This window comes from Salvelinus alpinus, chromosome 3, assembly GCF_045679555.1.
Source record: "Salvelinus alpinus chromosome 3, SLU_Salpinus.1, whole genome shotgun sequence".
Taxonomy (NCBI): Eukaryota; Metazoa; Chordata; class Actinopteri; order Salmoniformes; family Salmonidae; genus Salvelinus; species Salvelinus alpinus.
Window position 1 is genome coordinate 93,366,342 of NC_092088.1, and position 15,288 is coordinate 93,381,629.

The 15,288-nt window shown below is 47.0% G+C and overlaps 1 protein-coding gene across 1 annotated transcript in view; it reads right to left on the bottom strand.

Moving 5' to 3' along the window:
* Positions 1 to 15,288, bottom strand: part of ehbp1 (EH domain binding protein 1) — a 390,693-nt gene that overhangs the window by 355,521 nt on the left and 19,884 nt on the right. The window contains exons 3-5 of the mRNA XM_071394516.1: positions 10,074 to 10,131; positions 9,536 to 9,631; positions 2,116 to 2,169 (exon numbers count right to left, since the gene is read on the bottom strand). Of these exons, the coding sequence (XP_071250617.1) occupies positions 2,116 to 2,169; positions 9,536 to 9,631; positions 10,074 to 10,131 (208 nt within the window). The remainder of the gene's footprint in view (positions 1 to 2,115; positions 2,170 to 9,535; positions 9,632 to 10,073; positions 10,132 to 15,288) is intronic.

Sequence of the window (15,288 nt, forward strand, 5' to 3'; positions counted from 1 at the left end):
GGGAGAGGAAGAGATGGGGAGATGAGGGGGGAGAGGGGGAAATGGAGGTAGAGAGGAGGGAGAGAGATAGGTAGATGAGAGATGGGGGAGATGGAGGGAGAGAGAGGGGGAACGAGGGAAGGAGAGATGGGGAGATGAGGGGGGAGAGAAGTAAATGGAGGTAGAGAGAGAGGAAGAGAGGGGGAACGAGAGAGTAAGAGATGGGGAGATGAAGGGAGAGAGAAGTAGATTAGAGAGAGAGAGGAAGAGACGGGAGAGAAAGGGAAAGACATTTGGAGAGATACTAGTGGACTGGCTTCGTGCTGACCAGGAGTCTCCTACCCATCTGTTATTTCCCAGTGGAAAACACACAATATAAAGGTCCCGTGTCAGGGGTTCCACACAGTGGTGCTCTGGTGAAAGTAAGGACGGGACCTTTGACTCAGCACGAGAAGAAAGCTCTGGGTTTCCCAACCTGAGACTGAATCCCCCAGGTGGACTCATTCTTTGAACACACACACAGTAAAGGTATGAGTGTCCTATGACAAACTCTCTCACATGATGTTCCTAATACCACTTCATTGAATGTGTTTACTGAAGGACAGAAAACGAATATCTGAGTCTGACCACTAGATGGCAGCATGTGAACATCTAAATGCCAGACCAGTACAGCCCATATAGTCCACCCCCTATAGCCCTGTCCAGCCCATATAGCCCTGTCCAGCCCATATAGCCCTGTCCAGCCCATATAGCCCTGTCCATATAACCCTGTCCAGTCCATATAACCCTGTCCAGCCCATATAGCCCTGTCCAGCCCATATAGCCCTGTCCAGCCCATATAGCCCTGCCCATATAACCCTGTCCAGCCCATATAGCCCTGTCCAGCCCATATAGCCCTGTCCAGCCCATATAGCCCTGTCCAGCCCATATAGCCCTGTCCAGCCCATATAGCCCTGTCCAGCCCATATAGCCCTGTCCAGCCCATATAGCCCAGCCCAGCCCATATAGCCCTGTCCAGCCCATATAGCCCCCTGTCCAGCCCATATAGCCCTGTCCAGCCCATATAGCCCTGTCCAGCCCATATAGCCCTGTCCATCCCAGACGAGCCCAGCCCTGCCCAAATAACCCTGTCCAGCCCATATAGCCCAGCCCTGCCCATATAACCCTGTCCAGCCCATATAGCCCTGTCCAGCCCAGACGAGCCCTGCCCTGTCCATATAGCCCTGTCCAGCCCATATAGCCCTGCCCTGTCCATATAACCCGGTCCATCCCAGACGAGCCCAGCCCTGTCCATATAACCCTGTCCAGCCCATATAGCCCAGCCCTGCCCATATAACCCTGTCCAGCCCATATAGCCCTGTCCAGCCCTGCCCATATAGCCCTGTCCAGCCCATATAGCCCTGTCCAGCCTATATAGCCCTGTCCAGCCCTGCCCATATAACCCTGTCCAGCCCATATAGCCCAGCCCATATAACCCTGTCCAGCCCATATAGCCCTGTCCAGCCCTGCCCATATAACCCTGTCCAGCCCATATAGCCCTGTCCAGCCCAGACGAGCCCTGCCCTGTCCATATAGCCCTGTCCAGCCCATATAGCCCTGCCCTGTCCATATAACCCTGTCCAGCCCAGACGAGCCCAGCCCTGTCCATATAACCCTGTCCAGCCCATATAGCCCAGCCCTGCCCATATAACCCTGTCCAGCCCATATAGCCCTGTCCAGCCCATATAGCCCTGTCCAGCCCATATAGCCCTGTCCAGCCCATATAGCCCTGTCCAGCCCATATAGCCCAGCCCATATAACCCTGTCCAGCCCATATAGCCCTGTCCAGCCCTGCCCATATAACCCTGTCCAGCCCATATAGCCCTGTCCAGCCCAGACGAGCCCTGCCCTGTCCATATAGCCCTGTCCATATAACCCTGTCCAGCCCAGACGAGCCCTGTCCATATAACCCTGTCCAGCCCATATAGCCCAGCCCTGTCCATATAACCCTGTCCATATAGCCCAGTCCATATAGCCCAGCCCATATAGCCCAGCCAATATAGCCCAGTCCATATAGCCCAGCCCATATAACCCAGTCCATATAGTCCAGTTCAGCCCAGTCCAGCATAAGTGAGGGGAGAGGTAATGTGTACTCACATTTTCTATGACAAACGTCCACTCCTTGTCTTCAAACTCCTCTGCGTGGGGGTCCTAGGAGAGAAAACAACATGGAAGTATTCAGACCCCTTCCTTTAGTTTGTTACCTTACAGCCGTATTCCCTCAATCTACACACAATACCCCATAATGACAAACATTTTTTACAAATGTATTAGAAATTAGAAACAGAAATACCTTATTTACTATTTACTATTTCAGACCCTTTGTTATGAGACTCGAAGTTGAGCTCAGGTGCATCCTGTTTCCATTGATCATCCTTGAGATGTTTCTACAACTTGATTGGAGGCCACCTGGTGTAAATTCAATTGATTGGACATGATTTGGAAAGGCACACACCTGTCTATATAAGGTCCCTCAGTTGACAGTGCACGTCAGAGCAAAAACCAAGCCATGAGGTTGAAGGAATTGTCCGTAGAGCTCCGAGACAGGATTGTGTCACGTTACAGATCTGGGGAAGGGTACCTAAAAATGTCTGCAGCATTGGAGGTCCCCAAGAACACAGTGGCCTCCATCATTCTTAAGTGGAAGAAGTTTGGAACCACTAAGACTCTTCCTAGAGCTGTCCGCACGGCCAAACTGAGCAATCGGAGGAGAAGGGCCTTGGTCAGGGAGGTGACCAAGAACCTGATGGTCACTCTGACAGAACTCCGGAGTTCCTCTGTGGAGTTGGGAGAAGCTTCCAGAAGGACAACCATCTCTGCAACACTCCACCAATCAGGCCTTTATGATTGTGTGAACAGATGGAAGTCACTCCTCAGTAAAAGGGACATGACAGCCCGCTTGGAGTTTGCCAAAAGACACCTAAAGGACTCTCAGGCCATGAGAAACAAGATTCTCTGGTCTGATAAAACCAAGATTCAACTCTTTGGCCTGAATGTCAAGCATCACGTCTGGAGAAAACCTGGCACAATCCCTACGGTGAAGCATGGTGGTGGCAGCATCATGCTGTGGGGATGTTTTTCAGCGGCAGGGACTGGGAGACTAGTCAGGATCGAGGGAAAGATGAACAGAGCAAAGGACAGAGAAATACTTGATAAAAACCTGGTCTAGAGCACTTAGGACGTCAGACTGGGGTAAAGGTTCACCTTCCAACAGGACAACGACCCTAATCACACAGCCAAGACAACACAGGAGTGGCTTCGGGACAAGTCTCTGAATGTCCTTGAGTGGCCCAGTCAGAGCCCGGACTTGAACCCGATCGAACATACCCAAGAAGAATCGAGGCTGTAATCTCTGCCAAAGATGCTACAATAAAGTACTTCGTAAAGGGTGTGAATACTTATGTAAATGTGATAGTTGTTATTTCATACATTTGTAAAAAATAAATAAAAAAATCTATAAACCTGTTTTTGCTTTGTCATTATGGGGTATTATGTGTAGATTGATGAGGAAATAAAGAATTTCATACATTTCAGAATAAGGCTGTAACGTAACAAAATGTGGAAAAAGTCAAGAGATCTGAAAACTTTACGAATGTACTGAGTATTGAACTTTAGAACCGTTCAATGTTGTATCGATCGGCTAGTTAACACAGAAAGGTGGCCGTTTCCTAGACAGAACCAACTAGTCCATGACTAAAAAAATGCATTCTCAACAAAGATCCTCCAATGAAATACCTTTTTTTATAGTCCAAGACAAAGCTTAATATGCCTGTTAGTTATCACTGGCTGGTCTAACGTAATGTATCTGGCCTAGTATTCATGCATCGCCTGAATCTATTTACATGTTTCAGGTGATAGGAATCTGAACTCACTATCAGTGTTTTGAAACGTCTTTAATAATACTTTGCTGTGGTTATATCATCTCATAAGACCCAGTTGAATAAGGACCCACCCGGACAACAAGTAGAGTTTATGTCCAAATGTCATTTTATTCAACATTCCTTGAGGTCCTGAGAGAAAGCAGTTACATTCCATTATCAGCGTTAGCTACCTAGCTATCACCGTCTGGTCTATCAGGCTACTGGGAAACTACCTAGCTATCACCGTCTGGTCTATCAGGCTACTGGGAAACTACCTAGCTATCACCGTCTGGTCTATCAGGCTACTGGGAAACTACCTAGCTATCACCGTCTGGTCTAACAGGCTACTGGGAAACTACCTAGCTATCATCGTCTGGTCTATCAGGCTACTGGGAAACTACCTAGCTATCACCGTCTGGTCTAACAGGCTACTGGGAAACTACCTAGCTATCACCGTCTGGTCTATCAGGCTACTGGGAAACTACCTAGCTATCACCGTCTGGTCTATCAGGCTACTGGGAAACTACCTAGCTATCACCGTCTGGTCTATCAGGCTACTGGGAAACTACCTAGCTATCACCATCTGGTCTAACAGGCTACTGGGAAACTATCTAGCTATCACCGTCTGGTCTATCAGGCTACTGGGAAACTACCTAGCTATCACCGTCTGGTCTATCGGGCTACTGGGAAACTACCTAGCTATCACCGTCTGGTCTATCGGGCTACTGGGAAACTACCTAGCTATCACCGTCTGGTCTATCGGGCTACTGGGAAACTACCTAGCTATCACCGTCTGGTCTATCAGGCTACTGGGAAACTACCTAGCTATCACCGTCTGGTCTAACAGGCTACTGGGAAACTACCTAGCTATCACCGTCTGGTCTATCAGGCTACTGGGAAACTACCTAGCTATCACCGTCTGGTCTAACAGGCTACTGGGAAACTACCTAGCTATCACCGTCTGGTCTATCAGGCTACTGGGAAACTACCTAGCTATCACCGTCTGGTCTATCAGGCTACTGGGAAACTACCTAGCTATCACGTCTGGTCTAACAGGCTACTGGGAAACTACCTAGCTATCACCGTCTGGTCTATCAGGCTACTGGGAAACTACCTAGCTATCACCGTCTGGTCTAACGGGCTACTGGGAAACTACCTAGCTATCACCGTCTGGTCTATCGGGCTACTGGGAAACTACCTAGCTATCACCGTCTGGTCTATCGGGCTACTGGGAAACTACCTAGCTATCACCGTCTGGTCTATCGGGCTACTGGGAAACTACCTAGCTATCACCGTCTGGTCTATCGGGCTACTGGGAAACTACCTAGCTATCACCGTCTGGTCTATCGGGCTACTGGGAAACTACCTAGCTATCACCGTCTGGTCTATCGGGCTACTGGGAAACTACCTAGCTATCACCGTCTGGTCTAACGGGCTACTGGGAAACTACCTAGCTATCACCGTCTGGTCTATCAGGCTACTGGGAAACTACCTAGCTATCACCGTCTGGTCTATCAGGCTACTGGGAAACTACCTAGCTATCACCGTCTGGTCTATCAGGCTACTGGGAAACTACCTAGCTATCACCGTCTGGTCTATCAGGCTACTGGGAAACTACCTAGCTATCACCGTCTGGTCTATCAGGCTACTGGGAAACTACCTAGCTATCACCGTCTGGTCTATCAGGCTACTGGGAAACTACCTAGCTATCACCGTCTGGTCTATCAGGCTACTGGGAAACTACCTAGCTATCATCGTCTGGTCTATCAGGCTACTGGGAAACTACCTAGCTATCACCGTCTGGTCTATCAGGCTACTGGGAAACTACCTAGCTATCATCGTCTGGTCTATCAGGCTACTGGGAAACTACCTAGCTATCACCGTCTGGTCTATCAGGCTACTGGGAAACTACCTAGCTATCACCGTCTGGTCTATCAGGCTACTGGGAAACTACCTAGCTATCACCGTCTGGTCTATCAGGCTACTGGGAAACTACCTAGCTATCACCGTCTGGTCTATCAAGCTACTGGGAAACTACCTAGCTATCACCGTCTGGTCTAACAGGCTACTGGGAAACTACCTAGCTATCATCGTCTGGTCTAACAGGCTACTGGGAAACTACCTAGCTATCACCGTCTGGTCTATCGGGCTACTGGGAAACTACCTAGCTATCACCGTCTGGTCTATCGGGCTACTGGGAAACTACCTAGCTATCACCGTCTGGTCTATCGGGCTACTGGGAAACTACCTAGCTATCACCGTCTGGTCTATCGGGCTACTGGGAAACTACCTAGCTATCACCGTCTGGTCTATCAGGCTACTGGGAAACTACCTAGCTATCACCGTCTGGTCTATCAGGCTACTGGGAAACTACCTAGCTATCACCGTCTGGTCTAACAGGCTACTGGGAAACTACCTAGCTATCACCGTCTGGTCTATCAGGCTACTGGGAAACTACCTAGCTATCACCGTCTGGTCTATCAGGCTACTGGGAAACTACCTAGCTATCACCGTCTGGTCTATCAGGCTACTGGGAAACTACCTAGCTATCACAGTCTGGTCTATCAGGCTACTGGGAAACTACCTAGCTATCACCGTCTGGTCTATCAGGCTACTGGGAAACTACCTAGCTATCACCGTCTGGTCTATCAGGCTACTGGGAAACTACCTAGCTATCACCGTCTGGTCTATCAGGCTACTGGGAAACTACCTAGCTATCATCGTCTGGTCTATCAGGCTACTGGGAAACTACCTAGCTATCACCGTCTGGTCTATCAGGCTACTGGGAAACTACCTAGCTATCATCGTCTGGTCTATCAGGCTGCTGGGAAACTACCTAGCTATCACCGTCTGGTCTATCAGGCTACTGGGAAACTACCTAGCTATCACCGTCTGGTCTATCAGGCTACTGGGAAACTACCTAGCTATCACCGTCTGGTCTATCAGGCTACTGGGAAACTACCTAGCTATCACCGTCTGGTCTATCAGGCTACTGGGAAACTACCTAGCTATCACCGTCTGGTCTAACAGGCTACTGGGAAACTACCTAGCTATCATCGTCTGGTCTAACAGGCTACTGGGAAACTACCTAGCTATCACCGTCTGGTCTATCAGGCTACTGGGAAACTACCTAGCTATCACCGTCTGGTCTATCAGGCTACTGGGAAACTACCTAGCTATCACCGTCTGGTCTATCAGGCTACTGGGAAACTACCTAGCTATCACCGTCTGGTCCGTCAGGATACTGGGAAACCAGCCTCATATGTGCCTTTTCCAGGTCTATTGGACATCCAGGCTGTCTGTCAAATGACATTTGGATGCTGATGTGAGATGAAACGGAGTGATTTAGAGCAGAAGGGCTCAGGGGGAGAGGACACTCAACCCACTAGGTCACACACCATTAGGCATGTCCTCAAACTGATGAGGTGAATGGGATGGAAGGATGCTAGTGAGCTGGAGGAGAGTAAAGGGCAGTAATGGAAGCTATATGCACTCAGTCTGACATACAGTGGTTCCTCCTTTAAAAGTTGCGTCATACTGCAGCACACCTTGCGGGCTGCTGCAGCATTCTATGGCACGTTATTTAATTGTCAGCCATTTTTCACATTATGGCAAGTTAGTGCTAGTTTGACCACCAGAAGGCATCTTTGAGAAGCATTTGATAGTCTCCCATATTGGCATTACTAGAGAATTTAAAACCTTTTTTGTAATAACATAGCACATGGGATTGATTTGAAAAAATTTGGCATAATTAATTTGATTCATATTATGGTGTTTCTATTCCGAGATAAACGAAAAACGAACCACTAGGTCACACAACCCTCGGGGTTTCCGTAAGGATGGAATGGAAAATATTGCGCTGTACAACGTGACAGTCAGGAGTAGGCTACAGCAAAAGAGGATTGGAGGATTGTAAATGAATATCTAAAGGGGCATAACATTCCCACACCCTAATTGTAGTCTAACCAATACTCATTTCGCCTATGGTAGACCTGCAGTATATCTACAAATATATGTTTTCCAATGACGTGACTCTCCGTCAGTAATTACATTTAGAGGATTGGAGGATTCTACATTAATATCTAAGGGGCATTTTCCATTTGATATTCTCAGATCCTAAGGGGCTTTAATATCATTATAAATGAACTAATAATAATAATCGCTTTGTTTAAAAAGTAACAATATTTTTGAGATTAGGTTAATTTAACCTAGAGTGAGCAACAAAAGGGACATTCTTGTCTGTTATTTAGAAATAATTATTTCTGGAGAAACTTGACTATTTATCAGACATCACTATCTTATATTCAGTCAACACAGATACAGTTGAAGTCGGAAGTTTACATACACTTAGGTTGGAGTCATTAAAACTCATTTTTCAACCACTCTACATTTACATTACATTTACATTTTAGTCATTTAGCAGACGCTCTTATCCAGAGCGACTTACAGTAGAGTGCATACATTTTATTACATTTTTACAACCTCTACAAATTTCTTGTTCACAAACTATAGTTTTGGCAAGTCGGTTAGGACATCTACTTTGTGCATGACACAAGTAATTTTTCCAACAATTGTTTACAGACACAACCTTATGAACACAGGCCCTGACTACTACTTGTTACACAACCTTATGAACACAGGCCCTGACTACTAACATGTTACACAACCTTATGAATACAGGCCCTGACTACTAACATGTTACACAACCTTATGAACACAGGCCCTGACTACTAACATGTTACACAACCTTATGAATACAGGCCTTGACTACTAACGTGTTACACAACCTTATGAACACAGGCCCTGACTACTACATGTTACACAACCTTATGAATACAGGCCCTGACTACTAACATGTTACACAACCTTATGAATACAGGCCCTGACTACTAACATGTTACACAACCTTATGAATACAGGCCCTGACTACTAACGTGTTACACAACCTTATGAATACAGGCCCTGACTACTAACATGTTACACAACCTAATGAATACAGGCCCTGACTACTAACATGTTACACAACCTTATGAATACAGGCCCTGACTACTAACATGTTACACAACCTTATGAATACAGGCCCTGACTACTACATGTTACACAACCTAATGAATACAGGCCCTGACTACTAACATGTTACACAACCTTATGAATACAGGCCCTGACTACTAACATGTTACACAACCTTATGAATACAGGCCCTGACTACTAACATGTTACACAACCTTATGAACACAGGCCCTGACTACTACTTGTTACACAACCTTATGAATACAGGCCCTGACTACTAACATGTTACACAACCTTATGAATACAGGCCCTGACTACTAACATGTTACACAACCTTATGAATACAGGCCCTGACTACTAACATGTTACACAACCTTATGAATACAGGCCCTGACTACTACATGTTACACAACCTTATGAATACAGGCCCTGACTACTAACATGTTACACAACCTTATGAATACAGGCCCTGACTACTAACATGTTACACAACCTTATGAATACAGGCTAGCCTGTCAGCAAGAGATCAGCATGTTGAAGTAACAGTCTCTCACACACACACACAGAGAGAAACACACACACACACACACACACACAAAGAGAGAGAAACACACACAGAGAGAAACACACACACACCCACGCGCTACCTTGAAGAGTGTGACAGTGATTTCTATGTTTTCCGGTACAGGCCACACCACCACTCCTCGGTAGGGGTTCTTGATGCCTGGCTGCCAACTGTGAGCCTGGGGAGAGATTGACAGAGTTCATTTGACCGTTTCTACTTCAACAACATTGTATGTAGCCATAATATTCTGTGAGTGTAATGTTTACTGTACATTTATATTTAGTTTATCTATTTCACTTGCTTTGGCAACGTTAACATATGTTACACCCATGCCAATAAAACCATTATAATTGAATTAAGAGACAGAGGGAGACTGAAAACACAATATATACACACTTTAAAATCACTAAATATAACATCAAATATTTACACAGACAAAAACTCATGAAGGGTAGAGACCCAAACAGTTGCCAAGGTGCAGACCAACAGGTCAACTCTGAAGAAATATAGAAAGCTGTACACTATACATCTCCACAGTGATTTAGCCTACTTCCTACGACCAAGTCCAGCTAAACAGCATAAAGTGCTACCAAGACTAAACTAATAGTACACACACACACCTTGGAGGATTTCCGTCGGCTCCTGCGAGTCCACACCACTACCAGCTTGTCTGGTTGCCTGGAAAAGAACAGAGGACGGAGGAGGGATGAGAAGAGGACAGTGTGGAGGAAGGAGGAGGGATGAGAAGAGGACAGTGTGGAGGAGGGTGAGAAGAGGACAGTGTGGAGGAGGGATGAGAAGAGGACAGTGTGGAGGAAGGAGGAGGGATGAGAAGAGGACAGTGTGGAGGAGGGATGAGAAGAGGACAGTGTGGAGAAGGGATGAGAAGAGGACAGTGTGGAGGAGGGATGAGAAGAGGACAGTGTGGAGGAGGGATGAGAAGAGGACAGTGTGGAGGAGGGATGAGAAGAGGACAGTGTGGAGGAGGGATGAGAAGAGGACAGTGTGGAGGAGGGATGAGAAGAGGACAGTGTGGAGGAGGGATGAGAAGAGGACAGTGTGGAGGAGGGATGAGAAGAGGACAGTGTGGAGGAGGGATGAGAAGAGGACAGTGTGGAGGAGGGATGAGAAGAGGACAGTGTGGAGGAAGGAGGAAAAGAGGACAGTGTGGAGGAGGGATGAGAAGAGGACAGTGTGGAGGAAGGAGGAGGGATGAGAAGAGGACAGTGTGGAGGAGGGATGAGAAGAGGACAGTGTGGAGGAGGGATGAGAAGAGGACAGTGTGGAGGAGGGATGAGAAGAGGACAGTGTGGAGGAGGGATGAGAAGAGGACAGTGTGGAGGAGGGATGAGAAGAGGACAGTGTGGAGGAAGGATGAGAAGAGGACAGTGTGGAGGAGGGATGAGAAGAGGACAGTGTGGAGGAAGGATGAGAAGAGGACAGTGTGGAGGAGGGAGGAAGGATGAGAAGAGGACAGTGTGGAGGAGGGATGAGAAGAGGACAGTGTGGAGGAGGGATGAGAAGAGGACAGTGTGGAGGAGGGATGAGAAGAGGACAGTGTGGAGGAGGGATGAGAAGAGGACAGTGTGGAGGAGGGATGAGAAGAGGACAGTGTGGAGGAGGGATGAGAAGAGGACAGTGTGGAGGAGGGATGAGAAGAGGACAGTGTGGAGGAAGGAGGAGGGATGAGAAGAGGACAGTGTGGAGGAAGGAGGAGGGATGAGAAGAGGACAGTGTGGAGGAAGGAGGAGGGATGAGAAGAGGACAGTGTAGAGGAAGGAGGAGGGATGAGAAGAGGACAGTGTGGAGGAAGGAGGAGAAGAGGACAGTGTGGAGATGATCATATCACAGATTACAGATTTAATAACAGAAAGAACACAAGTTTGACTTGTGTCCAGTTGCCTCATCTTTCCATGATTCAATCAATCCTATTTTATAAAGGCCCTTTTTACATCAGCAGATGTACAAGGTGCTTTACAGCCTAGACCCTCAATTCCTAATGCTCTGTGTGAGGGTTTTGCACAGTCCATTCAGGTGGCTCAGTGGGTAGAAGCGTGGTGCTGGCACACCCAAGGTTGTGGGTTCAAATCCCACCCTGGCATCGAGTTTCTGTGTCCAAGAGAAACTTCACCAAAGCTGTATGAACTAGTGCGTCCATGTTCCACAAACACACTCCCCTGAATACAACCACACACACTCCCCTGACCACAGTCAAACACACTCCCCTGAATACAACCACACACACTCCCCTGACCACAGTCAAACACACTCCCCTGACCACAACCAAACACACTCCCCTGACCACAACCAAACACACTCCCCTGAACACAGTCAAACACACTCCCCTGACCACAACCAAACACACTCCCCTGAATACAACCAAACAGACTCCCCTGAACACAACCAAACACACTCCCCTGAACACAACCAAACACACTCCCCTGAACACAGTCAAACACACTCACCTGACCACAGTCAAACACACTCCCCTGACCACAACCAAACACACTCCCCTGACCACAACCAAACACACTCCCCTGACCACAACCAAACACACTCCCCTGAACACAACCAAACACACTCCCTTGAACAGTCAAACACACTCCCTTGAACACAACCAAACACACTCCCCTGAACACAACCAAACACACTCCCCTGAACACAACCAAACACACTCCCCTGAACACAACCAAACACACTCCCTTGAACAGTCAAACACACTCCCCTGACCACAACCAAACACACTCCCCTGAACACAACCAAACACACTCCCCTGAACACAACCAAACACACTCCCTTGAACACAGTCAAACACACTCCCCTGAACACAGTCAAACACACTCCCTTGAACACAACCAAACACACTCCCCTGACTACAACCAAACGCACTCCCCTGAATATAACCAAACGCACTCCCCTGAACACAACCAAACACACTCCCTTGAACACAGTCAAACACACTCCCCTGAACACAACCAAACACACTCCCCTGAACACAACCAAACACACTCACCTGAACACAGTCAAACACACACCCACAATTCAACACAGTACAACAGAGACACGTCAGATTCAACAGTTGCAGTATAAATGATGAGCCCTGAGCTAGTCTCTGTAGACTGATACAGTCTGTATTATCCATTACGCTCCAGAAGGAGAAATGTGTTGTTTTGATGTCTTCACTATTATTTTACGATGTAGAAAATAGTACAAATAAAGAAAAACCCTTGAATGAGTAGGTGTGTCCAAACCGTCGACTGGTACTGTATATATTATAACATTTTGGGGTTCAGGCACCCCCGCATTAATTGTTTTGTGCAAAAACACAAAGAGTGTCCCTTCCGGTAATACCATATACCAGCCTACTTTAAACGAGCCAATGAACAGGTACGATGGGTGTGTGTGGTCATGCCTCAGGAGGAGTCTAGGGAGACAGAGAGAACCGAGGGACAGAGAAATTAAAAGACAGTAAACAGAGAGAGAGAGGAGTCTAGGGAGACAGAGAGAACAGACCGAGGGACAGAGAAATTAAAAGACAGTAAACAGAGAGAGAAAGAGAGGAGTCTAGAGAGACAGAGAGAACAGACCGAGGGACAGAGAAATTAAAAGAGAGTAAACAGAGAGAGAGAGGAGAATAGGGCGACTGCAAGCGGAGGCCCCACACAGAGAAGCTATTGTCACGAGACAGAAGGCATGTCATATATGAGAGAGATGTCATGTCCGGCCCCCAGGCTGTGCCGTACACAGTGTACAATTCTCACCATTCATCCTCTGACCATCCAACTACGACTGCTTGATTTCTAGATGACTTTCTCTCATACTCCATTAGAAGACCATCGCATAAAAAGCAGCAATAGTACTGTTCGTCCATTTTGTGATGCCGTAGCCAGTATACACTTCCTCAAAATATAATTAATCTAACTCAAGAAATCTGTCATTAATTAACATTTTTGTCCAAGAGATCTTTACAATTATTTCGCTACACCTGAAATAACATCTGTTAAATATGTATGTGACCAATAAAATTAGATTTGATGCAGTATTTCTAAATGAAAAAAAATTGCATGAAAATTAGTCTCCACTCGTTGAATGACAACAATTACTTAATTGAAGAATCCCTACTGCAAAACACCAGTATCAACGTCAACAGTGAAGATCCTTCTAGGCAGAGTTGCTCTGTCCAGTGTCTGTGTTCTTTTGCCCATCTTAATCTTTTCTTTTTATTGGCCAGTCTGAAATATGGCTTTTTCTTTGCAACTCTGCCTAGAAGGCCAGCATCCCGGAGTCGCCTCTTCACTGTTGATGTTGAGACTGGTAGTTTGCGGATACTATTTAATGAAGCTGCCAGTTGAGGACTTGTGAGGCGTCTGTTTCTCAAACTAGACACTCTAATGTAATTGTCCTCTTGCTCAGGTTGTGCACCGGGGCCTCCCACTCCTCTTTCTATTCTGGTTAGAGCCAGTTTGCTCTGTTCTGTGAAGGGAGTAGTACACAGCGTTGTACGAGATCTTCAGTTTCTTGGCAATTTCTCGCACGGAATATTCTTCATTTCTCAGAACAAGAATAGACTGATGAGTTTCAGAAGAAAGTTCTTTGTTTCTGGCCATTTTGAGCCTGTAATCGAACCCACAAATGCTGATGCTCCAGATACTCAACTAGTCTAAAGAAGGCCAGTTTTATTGCTTCTTTAATCAGAACAACAGTTTTCAGCTATGCTAACATAATTGCAAAAGGGTTTTCTAATGATCAATTAGCCTTTTAAAATGATAAACTTGGATTAGCTAACACAACGTGCCATTGGAACACAGGAGTGATGGTTGCTGATAATGGGCCTCTGTACGCCTATGTAGATATTCCATTAAATCAGCCGTTTCCAGCTATAATAATCATTTACAACATTAACAATGTCTACACTGTATTTCAGATCAATTTGATGTTATTTTAATGGCCAATTTTTTTGGCTTTTCTTTCAAAAACAAGGACATTTCTGAGTGACACCAAACTTTTGAACGGTAGTGTATGATTCCCATGCCAATAAAGCCCTTGAAGTGAATTGAAGTTGAGAGAGAGAGACACTATGGTTTCTGCTGAGTCTCTTCCTCTCCTCCTCCCACTGACTGGCTCTCTGGCTTCTGTCATGGAAATGTCTCTTTTATTGAGCTTCAGCTATAAAAAACTATATTATTGGCCCCATTCTGGCACAGCAGAGCTTCAGACTGGCAGTCTGTAGAGAGACCAGTAGAGACTGGCAGTCTGCAGAGAGACCAGTAGAGACTGGCAGTCTGCAGAGAGACCAGTAGAGACTGGCAATCTGTAGAGAGACCAGTAGAGACTGGCAGTCTGTAGAGAGACCGGTAGAGACTGGCAGTCTGCAGAGAGACCGGTAGAGACTGGCAGTCTGCAGACAGACCGGTAGAGACTGGCAGTCTGCAGACAGACCGGTAGAGACTGGCAGTCTGTAGAGAGACGTGTAGAGACCGGCAGTCTGCAGAGAGACCGGTAGAGACCGGCAGTCTGCAGAGAGACCGGTAGAGACCGGCAGTCTGTAGAGAGACCGGTAGAGACCGGCAGTCTGTAGAGAGACCGGTAGAGACTGGCAATCTGCAGAGAGACCGGTAGAGACTGGCAGTCTGTAGAGAGACCGGTAGAGACTGGCAGTCTGTAGAGAGACCGGTAGAGACTGGCAGTCTGTAGAGAGACCGGTAGAGACTGGCAGCCTGCAGAGAGACCGGTAGAGACTGGCAGCCTGCAGAGAGACCGGTAGAGACTGGCAGCCTGCAGAGAGACCGGTAGAGACTGGCAGCCTGCAGAGAGACCGGTAGAGACTGGCAGCCT